Here is a 24,896-nt window from a genome sequence, read left to right as displayed (position 1 = left end):
TGCACCGTTGGGGTCTAGTCGGAATTTGGGAACCATACCGACTGACCAAAAACCCTCTTGGCAGATGGAGTGGGGGTGTAAATTAGGCAAGGACACTCTCCACCATAATCAAATTCTAGCCCAAATAGTCGGGACAGCAGATTCCTCCTCTGCTGTTCTGGTGGTCATAGTCGGACATGACCGACTGTCATACAAACATGCAGATATACGTAATAATAATAATAATATACGTCTTTTACTTGTGAGTATAGATTGTTTTTTGGTGAACTGATACGCCCCACATGGTAATGTCTCTTGAGGGGTAGTATGCTACTTACAAAATAAACTTGACTTGAAGACATCCCTGATGAATCCAGATGTCTCGGTGAATCAGCTTCAGTTTTCTTCTGATAGTCGTCAGGTTAGCATGTCTTCTGTCAGAACAAAACCTATTAGTCAGCGTTCTTTCTCTTTTCATGGCCCAGCTGTCTGGAACCAACTCCATCTGCAGGTCAACTCTTATTCCTCCAGTTCATTCAGGTCTTCCCTGAAAAGGAAAAGAAAAACACCCGTTGTTCTCGTTGTGTACTTCTAGTGTGTGTGTGTGAGAGAGAGAGTGTGTGTGTGTGTGAATGAGAGAGTGAGTTTGTGTGTGTGTGTGTGTGTGTGTGTGTGTGTGTGTGTGTGAATGTTTGCGTATGTATGTTTGCGTGCTTTGTGTGTGTGTGTGTGTGTGTGCGTTTGCATCGCCTGTTTCTTGCAAAGCGCTTTGAGCCCTATCTGGAGAATAGGCGTCATATTAACTCACAATATAATAAGTAGTAGCAGTAATAGTAGTAGTAGTAGCAGCAGCAGCAATAGTCGTAAGAACAGCCTTCACGAGAGATGACCCAGACCCAAGCACTCTTCATCAGCAGAGGTCCCGACGACCCATGACGCTGAGTCACTGGCGGTGATGTCTCGCGAAGGCGTCCACACACTGCCTTCCGACTGCTCGAGTCCTCTGGTTTCTTCGGTGTCTTCCAGCCTCGCCACAGTCAGCGTTTGTGCGACGGAGAAAAGCACGCAGTCTCGGGCCGGCAAGACTATGGGTTTGGCCAGGAACGGATTTGTCACTCGCAGAAGCGACACGGATGTATGTATGTATGTATGTTGATGATGATGATGATGATGATGATGATACGTATACTTATATGCATATTTGTATGTGTATGTATGTATGCATGTATGTATGTACGCATACCCGCAGCTGGGCCAACAGGAAAGTGAGATGTGTATGATCAATAGTTTCATTTACAGCTTAGTCTTTTGTGAAAGGACTATGACTCCCAAACTAGGAGGCAAGATTGCACAGGCTCTTAGTGCTGCAGCCTTTGGGGTCTAGTTGGTCTTTGGGAACCATCCCAACGCCGACTGCCCTAAAACCCTCTTGGTCGAGAGAGTGCGGGTGTAACTTGGGCAAGACATTCTTCGCTATAATCAAATTCTAGCACGTATAGTAGGAACAGCAGTTACCTGCTCCGTTGTTCTGATGGTCATAGTCGGACACGGCTGACTATCATACATGTATGCAGGAGTAGGCAAGGAAAAAAACAGAAGCACGAAGTTGGGGTGAGAGGGGGTAGAGGAATAGAAAAGGAGAGGTCAGGGATATAATATATATATATGTATGTGTGTGTGTGTGTGTAAGAATTACGCACCTGCAGTACAAGTTGCCTGTGAAAAATTATTTATAATAGAGAGGGTGTGCAGACACACTTTCGTCGGATTTTCGTCGCGAATCCCTGGGGGGTTTTTGTGTGTTTTTTTTAGCGAGATACGCATGCGCGTCTCCATTTTCTTTTGTTTTTATTTTTTTTCTTCAGGTCACTGAAGGGCATAAAATTTCGTCGTGGAAATTCTGACATGTTCTTTTCTGACGAAAGCATTTTGAATTTTTTCGATGACTATTTTTGCAAGTTTACAAGGTATATTTGGTTTTATAATTACACCCATTATTTGCTTCAGTCTTCTATGTTATTTGCTTTAGTCTTCTATGCGTATTTCTTGTCATATTTCTGCCATTACGTATTCGAAGCGATCCATTTCTAAACTCTGCCGAAAAGTTGTCCGAACAAAAGTAGTGCAAACTCCGAGAAGCCAGCTACAGTGGTGGACTGCCCGTGTCGTCACATGTCCGCGACGAAAGTGGGCTGCACACTCTCCCTGATAATGTCTTGAATTTGCGAGCGAAGATTTAAGGAGGGGGTTGTCAAGGTCTGCTGCAGTCTAGCTGGTGGCTGAGGAGGCCGATCCAGGACAGGCAGGTCCGTGTGCAGCAGCTGCCAAGGAAGGTCTGTCTTGGGTTGGTTGCTGTGACGTCATGGGTTTCCCCGTGTTGGCCCCCCCGTGCTTTCGAATCTCTGGTTGAATTCCATCAACACCTGCTGTCTTGCCACTTTTCAGCTGTTCTGTGGCCTTGACAGTCCCTTCTAAAGTTGGAGTCTCGTCCACTTCAGTTTTTGCTGGCTGTTGCGGGATTCCAAGAGTTACGGTGTCTTGGACTGTGTGGCTGGTGCTGAAGAGAGTCTGAACGTGTTCAGACAATTGGGTGAGGGTGGACATGTTGTCTGTGAGAAGCACTTGGCCGTTTTCACAGTGCAAAGGACTCCGGGCCTGGTGTTAGGGACCTACACCACCTTTAGAACTTCATAAAAGCCTCAGTAGTCACCAGTGTCTGCACAAAATTGTGTTCTTTCTGCAAGATTGATCCACCACTTGTTCTGGATTACTTGCGCTGGAGGTTGCTACATTCAAGTTGGAAGGTTCCTTTCTTCTCTGGACAGGACTTTTGAGCAAGGTGAGCCTGATAGGCAGAGCTCTTCATTGCCAGCAATTCCTGAACATCCTCAGGAATCCTGTTGTTTTCATTGAATCAGTCTTTGTTTTTCTTTGATGAGAACCCGAAAACTTCCTCAGACGCCTGAAAGATGGCAGTTTTCAGGTTTTCCCAAAACTTCTGGAATGGGGTCTATGGGGAAACTAGAAATATCCTAAGTCTTGACTGAAGATTTGCCTGAAAGTCAACTTTCACTTCAGCTGATCGGAGTTTGCCAACCTGAAATTCATTTCCTTGAGCCCCTCCTCATAAGAGCTTGGGTTTGAAGTGAAGACTGAGTTTGCAGTGAACAAGCCGATGGTCAGTGTGGCACTGTCCTTGTCCAAGAAGGATTGCCCAACATGGCAGTCAAGCACCGTCTGCTGTTTAACCCATAGCTGGGGTTTGAAATGAGAGTAGTCCTTCTCCTCTGGGTTTTACTTCAGGGTTGACTCCTGAAGCCTTTTTCATGAGTGAGTATAGCTGCAAGGCAGCAAGTGTCTTAGATATTTTCCTTCACTTCCAAGGTTGACGAGTCCGTCTGCCTGAAGCAGCTATTTTTTCTAAGCCGCCAGTGAGCCTCCTTTGGCCCCATCTCCTGTCAGCAATGTGGCAGACTCCATAAGGTGCTGGACTTCTGTTCTGTTGTGGTCAGGGTTCGATCCCACAGTTTTGACTGGTGTTGTGTCCCAGGGAAGGGCACTTCTGTTTTCCTCACTCCACCCAGGTGTGAACAGGTACCTGACTTGGCTGAAGAAGATTGAAATGGTGGAAGGAGGGGCCTTGGTCTTGCCTTCCAATGCTAAGCCATTGACATGGTGGATATGGATTCACTGCCCCAAAGCATAAAAAGCAAAGGGATTTTTAACTTGTCAGTATGTGATAGAGTTAGCTTGGCGAGGAGGCCCCTAATTTTCAATAGAATATAAAGAATTAAAACATCCTTGCCCACAAGCACCAAGTTGTAACAAAGTACACTTGGTGGTAAAGGGCTGTGGTTTAGGGACGGATTTAATTCAGATAGAAGAACTGAAACATTAAAAGGGAATAATTTTGGATCTGTTTTGCTGTGGATCTTTATCCTGTTGGAGACGCCACTTTTGTAGCCGTGTACCCGAGTGGTATATAAAGGGACGGTACAAAATAACTAACTAACTGATAATTGATGAAAAGAATCCCCGCGCACAGGCCAGGAACATGTAGAGGCCAGTCACAAAAGGATTTTCCATTGTTTTATTTACAATATTTATGAGAATGATAAGAAGAGAATAGAGAAAACAGTGCACTGAACAACAAACAAATGTCATTAAGCACAACATGTCAGCACAAGTGAATAGTAAAGCACATGTATACATATTACATGGAAAGACTACCACCCAGTTTGGGATAAGCAACAACATAAGATAAGATAATGCATATGTGTGATGACCAAACACTGACATCAAATGGCATTTCTAATACATTTAAATAGTGCAGTTAAAGTGATTGAAGCTAAGCTGATTTAGTGAAAGTACACTGACAGTATAGATTAGGTAAAGCTTATACTTTGTCAAAGTAACTCAAATGAATAAGTTTATCATGTAGCACTATACTGGAGTAAGCCGTATGGGAGAGGGCATGATAACTAAATTATAATTAACAAACTGTGATACATATCAAATGGTTTTAACCGATATAGCTGATATCACTACAACAATATCTTGTAATCACAACACAATGCTATGCACATCTAGAGTACTAAGAATCAGTGAAACACTGTAGCAGCATAACTGATATCAGCATGTAATATAATACATGAAAAATAAACAATATAGAATCAGTGGCTTTGATAGAATACTGGCAAACTGAGAGACCAGATAGACTGCTCAATACAAAGATTGGAAGAACCGTCATGGCTTAACCATTAAGTGGTGAATGAACCCACACAAGTTATCTGTTGCAACAAAGCGAAATTTCACCATAGCTAAGCTTGTGCTCAACATTTGCCAAAATATCTCATCTGCCAAAGGGAAAAGTAACCTAATCTTCATCAGAGACAACAAAAGAGAAAAAACGCGTCATTCCGTAGTACATTCTCTAACAAACTATCAGTGTCCAGAGACGTCACTGACTGTGACGTTAAGAAGTGCTCCAAGCATATGACGACATGGCAATTTTCTAGATCAATTATAGCCAATCTGTGACTACATGTCAAAGCAATAACTGAGCAAAACAATATCAAAATACTCATATGAACACAAGCAATGTGTCGGACAATTTACACATCATCAACACATTCCAAATGGAGTACTTACAATGATACGTAGTGAGATCAGTGTTGGCCTCTGGGACAACATACACAACGCACACTGCTTGTGACACAGCAAGAGAGAGAGAGAGCAGGCACTAGCCAGTGACTGGCAAGGTGGAAAAGTGACCAGTGATCACCCACTCCATCTCTTTATGCAAGTTAACCAAACCGCACTGACGCTAGTGTGACCCGTGAAGCGAATCAGCTCAAATCCCCCTAAATTTGATTAGCATTGTGTTTGTGACAACGTGTTCAGTGACAGATTTCTAAATGATTCCTGAACCGATTTACGTCGGATTGGTCAAGAAAGAAGCAGCTCAACACCGACTTTCTAATTAGTATAAAATGAAGTGTTGATTATTTACCATGAATTCATAGTCTTAATTTAAGTCACCTGAAAAGGGTCAGTTTCATCATGGAAAATTACAAACTGCGTTAAATCGATTTAACGTAGGCAAACAGATTTGAAGATGGAATTGTGACGATTCTGCCAGTATATAACACTTGCAGTTTACTGATCCGACAAAAGAGATATTAATTAAATACCCTGCATCAGAAGCACAGATTAGAGCTCACCCAATGGCGTACAGCAACACAGCGAGAGGTTGTGTTACAAGGACAAAATGACGTAAGCTTAGCGTCAGTTGAAATCTTTAGACTGATGAACGATTAAACTGAAATCAAATATGCTTCTAACTGATTTAAGTGTGTGTGTGTAAGCACAACAAATATAATGTTGCAGCGAATGATACAGAGACTTGATTTATTTGTATTTGTATTTCTTTTTTTTTTTATCACAACAGATTTCTCTGTGTGAAATTCGGGCTGCTCTCCACAAGGAGAGCACATCGCTATACTATAGCGCCACCCATTTCTTTTGTATTTTTTACTGCATGCAGTTTTATTTGTTTTTCCTATTGAAGTGGATTTTTCTGCAGAATTTTGCCAGGAACAACCCTTTTGTTGCCGTGCGTTCTTTTACGTGCGCTAAGTGCATGCTGCACATGGGACCTCGGTTTATTGTCTCATCCGAATGACTAGCGCCCAGACCACCACTCAAGGTCTAGGGGAGGGGGAGAAAATATCGGCGGCTGAGCGCGCTCAGATTCTCTTGCTTTCAAGGCGGACGCGTTACCTCTAGGCCATCACTCCAATAGATCTTTAGAGAAGAGGTTTAGAATGGGTTTTGCATTCAAACCGGGAATGGCGTCACACATTATGAGTGAGTCATTGAAGACCTGGGTGTTATTTGCGGAAAAGGCGTCTGCTATAGCTCAGCTTTCAGCTTGTGCTGTTAGTAGCCACGGTTGGTAACCAGTCGTATTTAGCACTTAGCTACAAGTAGAAACAGCTTCACTGGGCTCAGAAGTTAAGCAACAAGTGAAGGCGGCCAGAAATGGACTTTGCTGTCAGATGCACACCCGTGGGAGCATTTTATGGAGCAGTGAGAGCATGCCCTTACTGCCCACTTCGGGTTTGACAGCACTTTGGACATCAAAGGTATTGTGTCAATAATCACAGTAAATGAGTATGATCATCATGACAGTTATAATAATCCATTATGCCAATGATAACAATAACTGTTGTTGATATTATTCTGTATCTGTCTCTGTGTGCGTGCATGTATGCGTGTGTCTCTGTATGAGTGAATTTTTGTCATTGTTTTGTTCTGAACAGATAGCCATGTTTAGAAGCCGTGCTTCGACCAGAGCGAGTTTACCTTCCGACATCCGATATTTTGAAAAAATGGGAAACAACAGGACTCCATGGGAGGTATGGAACAAGGACTACGAGTAGTTCTGACCTCTGGCAAGCGCTGATTACGATTCTTTGTATCGGTTAATTGCATATAGCCTTCAGTTTATCTGTTCTTTAGAAGGGATATATGAAATGTGCGCAGGTTCTTGCTGGGGGTTTTTTCCGTAATGGTCCGACAGCACTGTAAAATGGAAAGAAAAACTGGCGTGGACGTTTACATTGCATGGACTCACGCACGCATACACGCGTAATAATTGTCATTATTTTAATTTAATGTACCCAAACGCCGTGGTCGAACCGATCAGGCGTTGGACTTCTGATCCAGTGTTCACCAGTGGTCAGGGTTCGAAGCCCTGCTTTGACTTGGTGTTGTGTCTTTGGGAAAAGCACTTTACTCTAATTTTCCGAACTCAACTCACGTTTGAATGGGTACCGGACTTCGGCTGGGGAATATTCAAATGACAGAAGGGGGGGACTGCGCCCTGCCTTCCCCTGCCGAGCCCCAAATACAGTAGATGTGAACATGGTTCACTGAAACGGCAAAAATCAATGGAGGATTCTGAGTTAATCAGTCGACAAAAGCTTTTGTTTTCTTGCTTCTGGAATCGATAAACGGTTCAGTTTAGATTGCCAACTGTACCAAGCAAGAATAAACGAAATTAGAACAGTGCATTGATACTTATTCTTCTTCTTCTGCGTTCGTGGGCTGTAACTCACACGTTCACTCGTATATAGGTGAGTGGGCTTTTACGTGTATGACCGTTTTTAACCCGCCATGAAGGCAGCCATACTCCTCTTTCGGGGGTGTGCATGCTAGGTATGTTCTTATTTCTATAACCCACCGAGCGCTGACATGGATTACAGGATCTTTAAAGGACGTATTTGATGTTCTGCTTGCATATACACACGAAGGGGGTACAGGCACTAGCAGGTCTGCACATATGTTGATCTGGGAGATAGTAAAAAATCTCCACCCTTTACCCACCTGGCGCCGTCACCGTGATTCGAACCCGGGACCCTCAGATTGAAAGTCCAACGCTTCAACCATTCGGCTATTGCACCCGTCGTGCACTGATACGAGAATACTCGTACGAGGTCCACAGAAGAAGTAATCATGGTTCGAGTTAAATGAGCAAAATGTGGTAGAATGAGTTAAACGTTAACCAAGCCCTAGGTACCCAGGGTGTGTGTCAGTGTCTGCCTTCCTGCAGATGTCAGAGCGGAGAAAGCACATGTGGCGCCAAACGAATTCTGCGGCGAGCAAGTCCCTGCTGTCCCAGAACGTGTTCAAGGAGGACCTGGCCCGCCCCCTCTACCGGAAGGACATCTTCTTCAGGGGCAGCGTCCACAACCAGCCGCTCTTCCGCAACCAGCCCGACATGAGGAGCTACATCACCAGCATCACCACCATCCCTGGAGAGATCGCCATTGTGGCTGGCAGGGAGGCCAAGGTGTTTTGTGTGTGTGTGGGGGTGGGGGGGGGATGGGGGGGGTGTTGGTGTGTGTGTGTGTGTGTGTTTGTCTGTGCGTTTATGACATCACCACCGTCCCCTGGAGATACTGCCATTGTGGCTTAGGGGGCAAGGTTTGTTGTGTGTGTGGGATGGGCGTGTGTGTCTGTCTGTCGGTTGGTCTGTCTTTGTGTGTGTTTGTTTTGTGTGTGTGTGTTGGTGTGTGTCTGTGTGTCTGTGACATCACCACCATCCCTGGAGTTACGCTCATTGTGACAGGCGAGGGGGCAATGTCTGTGTATGTATGTGTGTGTGTGTGGAGAGAGGAGGTTCGGGGAGCAGGGGTATGTGTGTGTGTGTGTGTGTGTGGAGAGGGAGGCGGGGGGCAGGGGTGGGTGTGTGTGTAGAGAGAGGGGGGGCGGGGGGGGGGGGGCAGGGGTATGTGTGTGTGTGTGGAGAGGGAGGCGGGGGACAGGGGTGTGTGTGTGTGGAGATGGAGGCGGGGGGGAGGGGTGTGTGTGTGTGTGGAGAGGGAGGCGGGGGACAGGGTATGTGTGTGTGTGTGGAGAGGGAAGCGGGGGGCAGGGGTATGTGTGTGTGTGTGTGGAGAGGGAGGCGGGGGGCAGGGGTATGTGTGTGTGGAGAGGGAGGCGGGGGGCAGGGGTATGTGTGTGGAGAGGGAGGCGGGGGCCAGGGGTGTGTGTGTGTGTGTGGAGAGGGAGGCGGGGGGCAGGGTATGTGTGTGTGTGTGTGTGTGTGTGTGTGGAGAGGGAGGCGGGGGACAGGGGGGTGTGTGTGTGGAGATGGAGGCGGGGGGCAGGGGTGTGTGTGTGTGTGTGTGTGTGTGGAGAGGGAGGCGGGGGGCAGGGTATGTGTGTGTGTGTGGAGAGGGAGGCGGGGGGCAGGGGTATGTGTGTGTGTGTGTGGAGAGAGGGGGTTCGGGGAGCAGGGGTGTGTGTGTGTGTGTGTGGAGAGGGAGGTGGGGAGCAGGGGTATGTGTGTGTGTGTGTGTGGAGAGGGAGGCGGGGGGCAGGGGTATGTGTGTGTGTGTGTGGAGAGGGAGGCGGGGGGCAGGGGTATGTGTGTGGAGAGGGCCAGGGGTGTGTGTGTGTGTGTGTGTGTGTGTGTGGAGAGGGAGGCGGGGGGCAGCGGTATGTGTGTGTGTGGAGAGGGAGGCGGGGGGCAGGGGTATGTGTGTGTGTGTGTGGAGAGGGAGGCGGGGGGCAGGGGTGTGTGTGTGTGTGTGTGTGGAGAGGGAGGCGGGGGGCAGGGGTATGTGTGTGTGTGTGGAGAGGGAGGCGGGGGGCAGGGGTATGTGTGTGTGTGTGGAGAGGGAGGCGGGGGCCAGGGGTATGTGTGTGTGTGTGTGTGTGTGTGGAGAGGGAGGCGGGGGGCAGGTGTATGTGTGTGTGTGGAGAGGGAGGCGGGGGGCAGGGGTATGTGTGTGGAGAGGGAGGCGGGGGGCAGGGTATGTGTGTGTGTGTGTGTGGAGAGGGAGGCGGGGGGCAGGGGTATGTGTGTGTGTGTGTGTGGAGAGGGAGGCGGGGGGCAGGGTATGTGTGTGTGTGTGTGTGGAGAGGGAGGCGGGGGGCAGGGGTATGTGTGTGTGTGTGGAGAGGGAGGCGGGGGGCAGGGGTATGTGTGTGTGTGTGTGGAGAGGGAGGCGGGGGGCAGGGGTGTGTGTGTGTGTGTGTGTGGAGAGGGTGGCGGGGGGCAGGGTATGTGTGTGTGTGTGTGGAGAGGGAGGCGGGGGGCAGGGGTATGTGTGTGTGTGTGTGTGGAGAGGGTGGCGGGGGGCAGGGTATGTGTGTGTGTGTGTGGAGAGGGAGGCGGAGGACAGGGTATATGTGTGTGTGTGTGTGTGTGGAGAGGGTGGCGGGGGGCAGGGTATGTGTGTGTGTGTGTGTGTGGAGAGGGAGGCGGGGGGCTGGGTGTGTGTGTGTGTGTGGAGAGGGGGAGGCGGAGGGCAGGGGTATGTGTGTGTGTGTGTGGAGAGGGAGGCGGGGGGCAGGGGTGTGTGTGTGCGTGTGTGGAGAGGGAGGCGGGGGGCAGGGGTGTGTGTGTGCGTGTGTGGAGAGGGAGGCGGGAGGCAGGGGTATGTGTGTGTGTGTGTGTGTGGAGAGGGGGGCAGGGGTATGTGTGTGTGTGGAGAGGGAGGCGGGGAGCAGGGGTATGTGTGTGCGTGTCGGAGGGGTGGGGGTGGGAGGAGGGGCGAGAGTTTGACGCTTGGCTATCCTTGCACATTATACATACAGTGTTGAGTTTTATAACATTTATATGCTGGTGTGTCTCTAAGAACAACGGCAGATGTGTTAGTCGTTCGTTCGTTCGTTCGTTCGTTCGTTCAGTCATTCGTTCATTCAATCACTTATTGTCTGTCTCTCTGTATTATCTCTCTCACAGGTATGGAGCTACCTGTGTTTCCCACAAAGCTGCAGGGACATCCTGCAGGAGATGCTGGACCTGTCTCTGCTGAAGGACACGGGCTTCCTCCTCATCTGTTTCGGCAACATCCTGGCCTTCCTGGGCTTCTACGTGCCCTTCGTCTACTGCGTGGAGCTGGCAGTCAGCCTGGGCATCGACAAGAGCAGGGCCGCCTTCCTCATCTCCATCATTGGTCAGTAGGGGGTGTGTCTTCTGTCAGGTTAAAGAGTTGGACTTTAAATTTGAGGGTCCCGGCTCCGAATCTCGGGAACAGCGCCTGGTGGGTAAAGGGTGGAGATTTTTCTGATCTCCCAGGTCTGCAGACCTGCAAGTGTCTGAACTCCCTTCGTGTATATATACACATGCAGAAGATCGAATACACACGTTAAAGATCCTGTGATCCATGACTGCGTTCGGTGGGTTATGGAAACAAGAACACACCCAGCATGCACATCCCCGAAAACCGAATATGGCTGCCTACATGCCGGGGTAAATAAACAAAAACGGTCATACATGTAAAAATGTTACATGTCTGCCTGAGTGTGTATGTGTGCATGTCTGAAAACTGATTGAATGATACAGGGAAACGAATGATGAGCAACCAATGGCAGCCATCAGTCAGCTCTACCCTCGTAGGCAGCCTGTTGTGCAAATGACCCCGAGTTTGTAAAGTGCTTAGAGCTTGGTCTCTGACCGAGGATATGCGCTATATAAGTATCCATATCAATATTCAAAGGGATTTCTTTTTCGTACCTCGGCCTCCCTGGTTTCGTGTGTTTGAAATGCACAGTGTTGTTGCTGTTGTTGTTGGGCTCCTGGCCCCTAGTAGTGTTGGACACCTCGGGGTCACAGAATGTTCTAAGGAGGAAGATGGCACAGTGGTTAAGACGCTCATCTGCCAGTGCAGAGTCCGTGAGGGTCTCACGCCCTTTCTCCCACGTTTGAATGGAAAAAGCATAATGAGCATCTGGTTATTCGGATGAGACGATAAACTGAGGTCCCGTGCGCAGCACGCACTTGGCGCACTGAAAAAGAACCCACGGCGACGAGAGTGCTGTCCTCTGGCAAAATTATGTTGATGAAATCCACTCTGATAGGTACATAATTACGTAAGCATGCACTCAAGGTCTGACTAGCACGGCGGGTTATGCTGCTGGTCAGGCATCTGCCTAGCAGATCTGGTGTAGTGTCGAATGCAGTTACGCCTTCTTGAGAAACTGAAGTGCTTGGTAAGTAGTGATACACTGGTTTAAAAAAAAAAAAAAGACTTTAATCCACAGCCCCCTACTGGTTTCCAAAGCTGAATTACTGGATGGACAGGTCTTGAACCTCCATTCCATTGCCATCCTTTCCAAGCACTGAAGCACTGGGAAGGAAAAGTCCCCAATTCCCAGTTCCTTGTCTATTTCAAAATCCAAAACAATGGATGGGAAAAAAATCTTAAAGCCCTAGTCTCAAGCAGTTCTTTCCAAGCACTAAAGCACCGGGCAGGAAAATACTTAAACCTTGAGTCCCATGCCGCCCTTTCTAAGTGGTGAAGCATTGGGAAAAAGAAAGAAATGAAAGACTAGTGCCCTGCAATTCTCTTCAAACGGTCCCTTTTGCACCAGTCATTCACACGCATGTATAACTCTAAAACTGGAGAAACTGAAGACAAGGAAGAGGCAGAAAAGGGAGGCTATTTTGGGAAGAGGTGGGTTTTAAGGCCAGACTTGAAAGAGCTCAGTGTGGAGACTTGACGAAGCAAAAGAGGAAGTTCATTACAATTGCAAGGTCCAGAGACAGAGAAAGAACGGCGGCCAACAGTCGAGAGTTTGAATCTGGGTATGCGTAAATGGAGTGGATCCAAAGCTGATCGTAGTGAGCGAGATGGAGTGTAGAGGTGAAGGCAGCCACAGAGATAGGAAGGGACTGATTTGTGAATACATTTGTAGTATAGAGTGCTGATCTTGTACTTTATTCGGTGTGAGACAGGGAGCCAGTGGAGATGTTGCAAAAGAGGAGTGATGTGCTCAGATCTTTTCTTTCTGAGGACGAGTCAGGCAGCAGAGGTTTGTATGCGCTGAAGGGACTGAATGGATGAAGCAGGCAAACCAGACAATAGAGAGTTACAGTAGTCAAGGCGAGAGAGAATGAGAGAAACGACAGGTCTAGATGTTGCGTCAATGGACAGATACTTCCGGATGGAACTGATGCGCCGCAGTTGACAGTAGCAGGATTGACATGTCTGATTGATAATTTTTTGCATGGACAGTGTGTTGTCAAGGACAACGCCGAGGTTCCTGACTGAACTGGAAAGAGAGATGGATGTACTGCCAAGTTTGATTGTATCAGAAGAGAGTTTTTGTTTAGTTCCTATGATCATTGCTTCAGTTTTCTCCGCGTTCAATTGTGACTTGTTTAGAGTCATCCAATTTTGAATATCCAGGAAGCAGTTGGATGTTTCTTGCAAGAGCGACGACAAGTTTTTCAGGTATATCACTCTTCTGGAGTTGAGTGTCATCAGCATAAGAATGATGACTGACGTTATGACGGTTGGTAATTTCAGCGAGAGGAGCAGTGTAGAGTGTGAAGAGCACTGGGCCTAAAAAGATCACTGCAAGCACTGGACCACCCAGTTCCTTAACAATTTCAAAAGTGGTAGACAGAAGTTCTGGAGAGAAAAAAAGACTTGAACACCCAGTCCCTTGCATCGACAGACAAAAAGACTTGAACTCTCAGTCCCTTACCTTGACAGAAAACAACAACTAGAAACCCCAGTCCCCTATCTTGAGAGAAAAAAGACTTGAAACACCATTTCCTTGTCTTGACAGACCTGAACTCCCAGTCTCTTACCTTGACAAACAAAAATTTGAACTCTCAGTCCCTTACCTTGACAGAAAGACGTGAACCCCCAGTCTCTTACCTTGACAGAAAGACGTGAACCCCCAGTCTCTTACCTTGACAGAAAAGACGTGAACCCTCAGTCCCTTACCTTGACAGAAAAGATCTGAACTCTCAGTCCCTTACCTTGACAAAAAAGATTTGAACCCTCAGTCCCTTACCTTGACAGAAAAGACGTGAACCCTGAATCCTTTACCTTGACAGAAAAGATTTGAACTCTCAACCCCTTACCTTGACAGAAAAGATTTGAACCCCCAGTCTCTTACCTTGACAGAAAAGACGTGAACCCTCAATTCCTTACCTTGACAGAAAAGACGTGAACTCTCAGTCTCTTACCTTGACAGAAAAGACGTGAACCCTCAGTCCCTTACCTTGACAGAAAAGACGTGAACCCTCAGTCCCTTACCTTGACAGAAAAGACGTGAACCCTCAGTCCCTTACCTTGACAGAAAAGACGTGAACCCTCAGTCCCTTACCTTGACAGAAAAGACGTGAACCCTCAGTCCCTTACCTTGGCAGAAAAGACGTGAACCCTCAGTCCTTTACCTTGACAGAAAAGATTTGAACCCTCAATCCCTTACCTTGATAGAGACAAAGATTTGAACCTCCGGCCCGTGGCGGTGTGCAGGCATCACCAACACACTGGGCCGAGTGGTGACGGGCTGGCTGGCCGACCTGCGGAGGATCAACAGTCTGGTCATCACCTACATATCCATGTGTGTCTGTGGTCTGGCCACCGCCCTCTTCCCCTTCTGCACCTCCTACCCCATGTTGTGTGCTGTCGCCGCCCTCTTCGGGCTCAGTGTGGGTGAGTGGAGGTGTGTGTGTGTGTGTGTGTGTGTGTGTGTGTGTGTGTGTGTGTGTGTGTGTGCCAGCCATGAACTATGTGTGACAGTGTGTGTGTGTGCCATGAACTCTGTGCGACAGTGTGTGCCGTGGTGTTTCATCAGCATTCATCTTGCTGTCCTCCATACTGATCTGTGACCTGCTATGGTGTGTCACCAACTCTGTCTGTTAGTGTGTGTGTCATGAACCATGTTTGTGTGGAACATGAATTGTGTGTGTGTGTGTGTGTGTGTGTGTGACAGTTTGTGCCGTCCTGTTTTTGTATTTGTATTTGTATTTCTTTTTATCACAACAGATTTCTCTGTGTGAAATTCGGGCTGCTCTCCCCAAGGAGAGCGCGTCGCTACACTATAGCGCCACCCATTTTTTTGCTATTTTTTTCCTGCGTGCAGTTTTATTTGTTTTTCCTATCGAAGTGGATTATCTTCTCATCCAAATGACTAGCGTTCAGACCACCACTCAAGGATTAGTGGAGGGGGAGAAAACATCGGCGGCTGAGCCATGATTCGAACCAGCGCGCTCAGATTCTCTCGCTTCCTGGGCGGACGCGTTACCTCTCGGCCATCACCCCTCGTCTGCTATTTACGTAGCATTTACGTCCATAGTGACGTCACTGACGGCATTATCAAAAGAAGGGAAACGTGTTTAGAAGACTGAAAATTCACATATTAATTTCGATCAAGAGTGGTGTATCTCCAGACTATTTCTCAGCTTTTGGCTAATTGTTGAGGATATTGATTCATGACTTGAAGCATCGCTTTCCTCTGCCCAGGCAGTCAAGGAGTTCAGTGGCGTTCATTTCGCTGTCCTGTGCACTGATCTCTGACCTGCTATGGTGTGTCATGAACTATGCGTGACAGTGTGTGTGCCATGAACTATGTTTGACAGTGTGTGTCATGAACTATGTGTGACAGTGTGTGTGCAAATAAACTATGTGTGTGGGACTGTGTGTGCCGTGAACTATGTTTGACAGTGTGTGTCATGAACTATGTGTGACTGTGTGCCATGAACTATGTGCGACTGTGTGCCATGAACTATGTGTGACAGTGTGTGCCATGAAGTATTGTGACAGTGTGTGCTATGAACTATGTGTGCCTGTGTGCCATGAACTGTGCCATGAACTATGTTTGACAGTGTGTGCCATGAACTATGTGTGACAGTGTATGCCATAAACTATGTGTGTGACAGTGTGTGCCATGAACTATGTTTGACAGTGTGTGCCATGAACTATGTGTGATGGTGTATGCCATAAACTATGTGTGTGGCAGTGTGTGCCATGAACTATGTGTGGCAGTGTGTGCCATGAACTATGTGTGTGACAGTTTGTGCCATAAACAATATGTGACAGTGTGTGTGCCATGAACTATGTGTGGCAGTGTGTGCCATGAACTATGTGTGTGACAGTTTGTGCCATAAACTATATGTGACAGTGTGTGTGTGCCATGAACTATGTGTGGCAGTGTGTGCCATGAACTATGTGTGTGACAGTTTGTGCCATAAACTATGTGTGACAGTGTGCGTGCCATGAACTATGTGTGACAGTGTGTCATGAACTATGTGTGACAGTGTGTGCCATGAACTTTGTGTGACAGTGTGTGTGCCATGAACTGTGCCGTGAACTATGTGTGACAGTGTGTGTGCCATGAACTATGTGTGTGACAGTGTGTGTGCCATGAACTATGTGTGACAGTGTGTGTGCCATGAACTATGTGTGTGACAGTGTGTGTGTGTCATGAACTATGTGTGACAGTGTATGTGTAATGAACTATGTGTGACAGTGTGTGCGCCGTGAACTATTTGTGACAGTGTGTCATGAACTAGGTGTGACAGTGTGTGTGCCATGAACTATGTGTGTGACAGTGTGTGCCATGAACTATGTGTGTGACAGTGTGTGCCATGAACTATGCCATGAACTATGTGTGACAGTGTGTGCCATGAACTGTGTCATGAACTATGTGTGACAGTGTGTGCCATGAACTATGTGTGACAGTGTGTGCCATGAACTATGCCATGAACTATATGTGACAGTGTGTGACATGAGCTATGTGTGACAGTGTGTGCCATGAGCTATGTGTGACAGTGTGTGCCATGAACTATGCCATGAACTATGTGTGACAGTGTGTGCCGTGCTGTTTCAGCGGCCTTCATCTCACTGTCCTCCATACTGATCTGTGACCTGCTGGGTCTGGAGAAGCTGACCAATGGCTTCGGTCTCATGTCTCTCTTCAGGGGCTTGGCCGCCATGGCTGGGCCTCCTCTGGCGGGTAGATACACCACCCCTTCTGTCTGTCCGTCCGTTTGTCTGTCTGTGTGTCTCCATCTCTGTCTGTCTTTCTGTCTCACTCTCTCTTATGCCTCAGTCAGTCAGTCGGTCGGTCGGTCTATCTATCTATCTATTTATCTGTCCGTCCGTGTGTCTGTGTCTTTCTGTCTCTGTCTCACACTCTCGCTCTTGTCTTTCGCCTCTGTCAGTCAGTTTGTCTGTCTGTCTGTCTCTCTCTCTCTCTCTCTCTCTCTCGTTCTCTCTCTCCCTTTATTGCCCTAGGTTGGGATTGTCGGAAAAAGCAATTAACTTCAGAAACCTTACAGTTATCGAAAAAAACACTGTTACCCTGATGTCAGTTCCACAGCTTACATGAATGATTTTTTTAGAAAGTTGAATGGTTGATATGTGTCATTCGATTTGGATTTGCCTTTGCACAAGGCACTGATACAGTTGCATTGCCTGCCCTTTAAGAATGCATGAATGTGATTGTAGATGTTAGCATTCAGATTCCTGTTTTATGTTGTTGTTGTTTCTTCCTTTTTACTCTCAGCAATATGTTGTTTTAAGATATTGTGTTTTTTTTGTTGTTGTTGTTGTTTTGTTGTTGTTTTTCTTTTTACTCTTAGCAATGGGTTAATTTCTGTGAAAACCGCTGTTATTCTTTTGTTCATACATTGTCCCCCTTGCTAAAGGATAGTATTGTCAATGGCAATAAAACAGTGTCTGTGTCCGTGCACGCGCGCACGCGCGTGTGTATGTGTGTGTGTGTGTGTCCTTTCTTTCTGTCTCTTGTCTCTTGGTAGAGTTAAGTGTGACGACCTACAAGCCTTACCTTCAGAATGTTCAGTTCCTGGTCCTCGGATTCATGAAGGTTTGCGTTTTTCTGAGAGGGTTTGAACCGTATGCTGCTCTGTCTCTCTTATCTCTCCAGGTTTCATATCCAGAGAGACAAGTACGTACCAAGCATCCTTTTACCTGGGTGGAGCTCTGCTGACTGCAGGGGCCGCGTGTCACCTCGCCCTCCGCTTGCCCTCCTTCCGGAAACAGGAAGTGGAAGTCAGGCCGAAAACCGCCACCAGCGCAGAGGAGCTCACGTTTGACAGACAGAGCGGGAACGGTACTGAGCTCAAACCGGATCTAGTCGCTTTGGAGGAAGTGTGTTGAGAAGGGACACGTGACCACTACTGGTCACGTGTGGTCCGACTTCACTGAGGTCAGGCGTCATGAGAACGCTGTGAGATGTGTGTTGGTGGTGAACGTGGTGAACGTGTTTTTCGTGATGCACTTTGTTTGAATGATAAGCTGAGCAGTCGGGGTGGGCGGGGGAGGGGGGGGGAGTCGGGGGAAAGGGGGGGGAAGACTTCTTGAAAGCTGAACTGAACGAATGAAATTCAGGTGCAGGTTCGACTTGCTTATTTCCGGATTATGCCTTCTCTTTGATGTTGTGGCCACCCTCACTGGACTGAGTGTGGACTCTTTTCCTGTTTCACCTGGCTCTGGTCCCCCTCTTCACCCTCTCTACTCGTGCACACACACACGCACACGCGCGCTCGCGTGTGCACACACACAATCCGTACATAATTGGGCATTACACTAAATGTGTGAACAGTGATCAGAAACTCCAGGGAGAGCTGGACAATACAAGGTTTTCAAAGAAGACCTCCCCACCCCTCCCTAATCAAGTGTGTCGGCCCTTAACTCCTTTTAACACACACACACACACACACACACAATCAGTACGTAATTGGACATTACACTATGTGAACAAATACTAATACTCAAACGCTCAACAGAACAAAGAAGCATGTACACAGACCCAAGAATGAACTTTCTGGAGAAGCAGGAAATTGTATGAGTTTGGGGGAAGAAGTTTTATTTCACAGCGTTTGGACTGCACAACTTACACGTTTAACTTTTGGACATTTCCCTTTTATAAAAGAGCAAATGGTGTTTTCGAGACCACAGACGAGCAGAAAATAGGCATGTCCTGATTAGTGATAGGTGGATCGGGATTAGGCAAAATAGGAATTGGCAAATCGGGAATATGTGTAGGGATGACACAGAACTTTATATGAGATGCAGTGTTCCTTGTTGCAGACCATGATTCGTCGGATCAGGTCCAATTCGACTTCCGGTTTCGCCTACCCCCCCCCCCCCCCCCCCCCGCCCCCCCCACCTCCACCCACCTCCTCCCATTGGTGGCCTCTTCAGACTTCGATTCTTTGTTCTCTTTCGCCTACATTCCTATCCCGTTTCCCCTGTTCAACTTCTTCCTCTCCCAAACACAGGAGGAATGTGGCAGAATGGTTAAGACGTTCAGCTGCTAGTACAGAGAGTCCGTGAGGGTGTGGGTTCGAATCCCGCTCTCGCCCTTTCTCCCAAGTTTGACTGGAAAATCAAACTGAGCGTCCAGTCTTTTGGATGAGACGATAAACCAAACCCATGGCAACAAGAGTGCTGTCCTCTGGCAAAATTATGTTAAAAAATCCACTCTGATAGGAACACAAATTTAGTATGTGAACATGCACTCAAGGCCTGACAAGCGCGTTGGGTTATGCTGCCGTCAGGCATCTGCATAGGATATGTGGTGTAGCGTATATGGATTTGTCCGAACGCAGGGACGCCTCGTTGAAAAACTGAAACACTCACACAGAGGAATAGGGTACATTTGGGGAACTGGTAGTAGGTGAATGTGGATTCACGATTTAGCAACTGGCGAATGGGCACATCAGAAATGGGCATCACGGGACGGCACTGGCTCTTCATCTATTTGCGGTCCAAGGGGCTGTCAGGTACGGGACATGGTTGTTTCTTGTTGGGTTTTTTTTTTTTTTTTTCAAAACTGAGACATGAAGAAAGTGTTTTGTAAGAGAGTGTAACCCCCGAAAACGGAGCATGGCTGCCTAGATGGCGGGCTCAAAACGGTCGTAGACGTAAAAGCCCACTTGTGTACACACGAGTGAATCAGTGTGGGAGTTGCAACCCACGAACAAAGAAGTAAGAGGTTTACTTCATGATTTTTGTTTGGTTTTTCACTTTTTTTAACAGTTTTTTTGTTGTTGTTGTTGTCTTTAGGATGTTTTTCATCATACCCATTTATATGTCAAATTTTGGTTTTTTTTTATGTAAAATGCATTTTCTGTTCGCTTGAGTCGTTTTCGTTGTTTAGTAAAAGTGTGCCCAACAGTATGTTTGTCTTTCTCACTTCATCTTGCTCTCCCCTCCTCCCTCTCATTCCGTTTCACTCTAAACATGTACACTGTACCTGGCTGGAATGAGGAAACTCGGAAGCACAGAGCTTTTCCCAAGGGCTCACACACATGACGAAGCGGGGCGACGCTGTTGGAAACTCGATTTTTTTAAAATGCAGGTAAATAAAACAGGAGTTTGAAGACAAAAAGCAAAAGAAAACAAAAAAATACAAAACATTGACAAGGCTCTGCCTTCTTTTTATCTAAAAACCACTCTCATAATTATTTCCTATACATAAAAAAAAGGAAGAAAATAAATGAATAGAATTCAAGCACGCACACAAATGCGGCGAGAAGCACTATAGGAAGGGAAATAACTCTTTCCAGAGAAACTGCCAGGTCTGATACGTGTTACATCCCTTCGTCCGCTGAAGCGTTAACGGAAACCAGATAGGGGGGGGTGGAGGGAGGGGGGGTAACCCGGACCAGTTTATTTCTTGAAAACAGGGGTGTTCTAAAGATCGGGTTCTTTGTGATAAACAGCAGAGTACCAGACAGTTGTTCATTTCTGGAAAAAAAAAACACAAGTCAGGACCACTCAGTAACAAGCGCAGATGAAAGCAATATGCCAATTCACTCACTGTCTCTCTCTCTCTCTCTCTCTCTCTCTCTCTCTCTCTGTCACACACACACATACACAACACACACAAACACACACACATACACAACACACACACACACACGAAACCACACACTGCGTTTAACTTCCACATATTTTTTTTTTCTTTTTATAAAAGACCAAACTATGTCCTTTCGGAAAAAAAACACATTGGCGAACTGGAAATAAGAAAGCCGGAATTACCAGTTTAGTGACAGACTAATCAGGAATGAGACAGTCTGAAGAAAGGGGAATCTGGATGATATCCGATTTTATAATGTATGCCGTCTTCCTCATTGAAAGCCTTGGCTCTTCTGACCAGGTCCACTGAGTTCGCCTGTTCCCGGTTGTGCTGAGTGTTTGAGGAGGAAGGCGAAACACTGGTTAAGATGCTCATTATGTCAATATAGTGTCAGTCAGGATCTGGGTTTGATTCCAGTCGCTCTTGCTCTTTCTACCAAGTTTGACTGGAAAATCAAACTGAGCGTCTAGTATTTCGGATCAGTAACTCACTCAGTACGGCCAGTCCTCTCTTCTCCTCTGCACAGACCCCTCGGATGTCCAGTGGGTGTCTGAATGACCCAACCTTTAGCTTCCGTCGTCAGAATTGTGGTATTCTTTGTCAACATTCACCTCTTCAGTATAAGAGCCTTCCTCTTGCAATATTTTGATGATGGTAATTGGGGTGAAACGCTGTTAACGTCGTCTCTTTCGCCGTTCGTATGGAGAGAGTTAAACAACAAAACGAGCTCCCGTGTGCAGCACGCAAAAAAAAGAACCCATGGCAGCAAAAAGGTTGTGTTCTAGGCCAAATTCTGTGAAAGAACTCCACTGTGAGAGATACACAGATATCCGGCATGCATGCACTCAAGGCCTAACTAGCGCGTTGGGTTAGCGTATACTAGCGTATACGGATTTGACCGAGAACGCAGTGACGCCTCCTTGTGAAACTGAAACTGAAACCTATTTTTTGATGGTGTGCTGCCCTCAATGTCCGTTTGAGATTTAGACTGTCCGATTTCGTCTACCCGCCATCCCTGACGGTCAGTTTCGCCTATTCACTCTCTCTCTCTCTCTCTCTCTCTCTCTCTCTCTCTCTCTCTCTCTCTCTCTCTCTCTCTTTCCCTTTCAGTTCATGAGGGCAGAATGAAAGCAAGCCATTTGTGCTTATTCTTTTTTTCCCCCAATAAAAATTGTTTCGTTCTTTCTCTCTGCCCCCCCCCCCCCCCCCCCCACCCCCCCAGCCCCCCCCTCTCTCTCTCTCTCTCTTTCTCTCGATCTCTCTCTGTCTCTCTCTCTCCCTCTCTCCTTAAACTTTCTATTTCTTAGCTAAATAGACTTTTCTTTCATTTCGTCTAAAACATACACAAACACTTTCTCATGCTGACTGATACTCACAAACACCCCCTCTCTTTCATCCACTGCCTCTCTTCTCTCCATCTAATAACACATCTAGTGAACAGGCGTTAAACTGAATCTCTCTCCCTCTCTCTCTCTCTCTCTGTCTCTGTCTCTCACACACACACACCGGCACACACACACACACACACACAGAGAGAGAGAGAGAGAGAGAGACTGACTGGGTATAAGACGTAATGGGACTCGATAAGCGAATCAGAGTAAATTACTGATTTAGTGATTTCGGGCACAGGCAACTCGGCCGCTGGAACATGCTATTTTCTTGTTGTCACATTCATAGGGGCAGCCGTTAGGAACAGAACATGACTTTTCTAAAACTCTGATTGGACATGGTACTTGTAACAAGACGTGAAGAAAGTGTTTTGTAACTGAGAGGTTTTTCTTGAATTTTTTGTTGAACAACTTTGTTGTTGTTGTAGTTGGACCGGTGTTTGGGTGTTTTTTTTTGTTGTTTTTTTCATTATATTTATTGACATGTCAGCATTTTCAATGCAGTATCTGTTGACACTGAGCTTGAGTTGTGTTTCTTGTTTTAGAAGTGTGTGCAACGATCTCACTCTGTCTCTGTCTCTCTCTCTCTCTATCTCTAACACTGTCCCTCTGTCTCTGTCTCTCTCTCTCTCTCTCTCTCTCTGCTCTCTGTCTGTCTGTCTGTCTGTCTCAGTCTCTCTCTCTGTCTGTATGTCTCTCTCTTTCTGTGTGTGTGTATGTGTGTGTGTCTGTCTGTCTGTCTGTGTGTCTGTCTCTCCGTCGGTCTGTCTGTCTCTGTCCCTTTCTGTCCGTCTGTGTCTGTCTGTCTTTCTCTGTCTCTCTCTCCGTCTATCTCTATCTCTATCTCCCCCCCCCCTCTCTCTCTCTCTCTCTCTTTCTCTCCCACCACCCTCTCTCTCTCTCTGTCTCTGACTGGTACAAAAAATGTACAAAGTCAGGCATCCGTTTACACACCCACCCCCCCCAAAAAAAAAAAAAAAAAAAACCCGAGTAAAGTGGGCCATTCCAACAGACACAACACCGTGCTAAAAAAGAGGACTCGAACCCTGACCACTGGTGAATACTGGACTAGAACTGCAACGTTAAACCGACTTTGTTAGGTATCTAGACAAAAGAGGTAAAACTTGAAGAAAAAGAAAAGAAAAAAAAGAGAGAAGAAATATGAAGAAAAAGAGGACTACAGGATGAGGCCGTGTCATCTTTGTATCCACATTCTTTCTCGTATTTCATCAAAAAATGATTCAATAAATAAATACAAATAAATAAATGACATTCATGCAGCTACAGCAGCGGGAAGAACATAGAAAGGGAAACAATCATTTCCAGAGAAACCGTCAGTCTATCATGAGTCACTTCCCTTAGAACGCTTTGGCGTTGAAACGGAAATCGTACGTGACTCTAGTCTGACATTTTCGACTGAGCGGAACTGATAACCAGGACCAGTCCATTTTTGGAAAACAGGGGTGTTCTAAGGACCGGGTCATTTCTGAAAAACAGTGGAGTACTAGGCAGTTGTTCGTTTCTGGAAAGAAAAAAAAAACCCCAAAAACCCACGTCTTGTGTACGCAGTGAAGAGTGTAAACGAGTGCATTATATCTGATAGTCAGTTAACAGTGTGTGTGTGTGTGTGTGTGCTTGGGGTGTGGGGTGGGGAAGGGTGTCGGGGGGATGTGTGGAGGTGTGTGCATATGACGAGATGGATCTGCATGTTCATGTAGCATGCATGTGTGTGTGTGCACGCGTGCGGGGCTTTCTGCGCTGCTGTACAATGTGTGTCTGTGTTTGTTCCTGAGTGTATGCTGTGCATTCCGCTGTGTGCCTGTTGTCTCCTCCACTGGTATCGGTGTGTGTTGGTTAATTGACTGATCAGCCTGGAGCTAATTGACGGAGTTAATTGATCAGCCCGGAGTTAATTGATCAGCCTGGAGTCCATTGATCAGCCTAGAGTTAATTGATGGAGTTATTTGATCAACCTGGAGTTAATTGATGGAGTTAATTGATGAGCCTGGAGTTAATTGATCAGCCCGGAGTTCCTAGGGTTAATTGATCGCCGGGTTAATTGATCAGACTGGAGTTAATTGATCAGCCCAGGTTAAATTGATCAGCCGGAGTTAATTGATGGACTTAATTGATCAGCCTGGAGTTAACTGATCAGCCTGGAGTTAATTGATGGAGTTGATTGGTCAGCCTGGAGTTAATTGATCAGCCTTGTTGCTCCTTTACTCTCCAGTCAGCCTAGGAGTCAGCCAGTCAGTGAACTGTCCACTTAGCTGCCGGTTAGACTGTCACTTAATAACCGGGAAGCCCCTTGATAAGTCAGTCATTTAGTTGCCAGCTTCGCTAGCTGGTTGGTTGACCAGTCATCAGTTAGCCAGCCACTAGACATTCACTCAGTCGCTGTGTGTGTGTGTGTGGTTGGAGGGTAGGGGGGGGGGGGAGTTGTACGTGTGAACGGTGTGTGTATGTGTGTGTAGTTGTGTGTGTGTGTGTGTGTGTGTGAACGTGTGCGTGTGTCATTTAATGTGATTGACAGCGTGTGTCATTTAATATGATTGACGAATGTATGGGATTGGGGGCTGGGGTGGGGGGTGGGGGGGAGGCACAGATGGAGATGGTTTACAAATCACATGAAACAGAGAGAGAGAGAGAGAGGGTGACAGACAAACAGACAAACAAAAAGACAGCCACACAGACTGACAGAGAAAATGAATAACGATGACACGAAAGAGTAAAGCCTTTATTTGTTGGAGATAACAAACAGCAGTAAGAGATGTGTGTGTGTGTGTGTGTGTGTGTGTGTGTGTGTGTGTGTGTTGTTTGTTTGTTTTTTTGATACAGCAAATCATCAATCTGTATCCAGACACAAATGCATTATACATGAAG

General features: G+C 46.8%; 1 protein-coding gene across 1 annotated transcript in view; it reads left to right on the top strand.

Annotated features, from left to right (window-relative positions):
• LOC143291540 (monocarboxylate transporter 5-like) overlaps window positions 1-21,095 on the top strand; it is a 28,692-nt gene extending 7,597 nt beyond the window's left edge. Inside the window, exons 7-14 of the mRNA XM_076601441.1 lie at window positions 894-1,114; window positions 8,096-8,314; window positions 10,739-10,952; window positions 14,271-14,450; window positions 16,627-16,752; window positions 17,686-17,871; window positions 19,487-19,546; window positions 21,043-21,095. Coding sequence (XP_076457556.1) covers window positions 894-1,114; window positions 8,096-8,314; window positions 10,739-10,952; window positions 14,271-14,450; window positions 16,627-16,752; window positions 17,686-17,871; window positions 19,487-19,546; window positions 21,043-21,095 — 1,259 coding nt within the window. The remainder of the gene's footprint in view (window positions 1-893; window positions 1,115-8,095; window positions 8,315-10,738; window positions 10,953-14,270; window positions 14,451-16,626; window positions 16,753-17,685; window positions 17,872-19,486; window positions 19,547-21,042) is intronic.
• The last annotated feature ends 3,801 nt before the right edge of the window (window positions 21,096-24,896 follow it).

This window comes from Babylonia areolata, chromosome 17, assembly GCF_041734735.1.
Source record: "Babylonia areolata isolate BAREFJ2019XMU chromosome 17, ASM4173473v1, whole genome shotgun sequence".
Classification (NCBI taxonomy): domain Eukaryota; kingdom Metazoa; phylum Mollusca; class Gastropoda; order Neogastropoda; family Buccinidae; genus Babylonia; species Babylonia areolata.
Note: the sequence above shows the minus strand (reverse complement) of the source record. Positions and strands in the feature narration are given on the sequence as shown.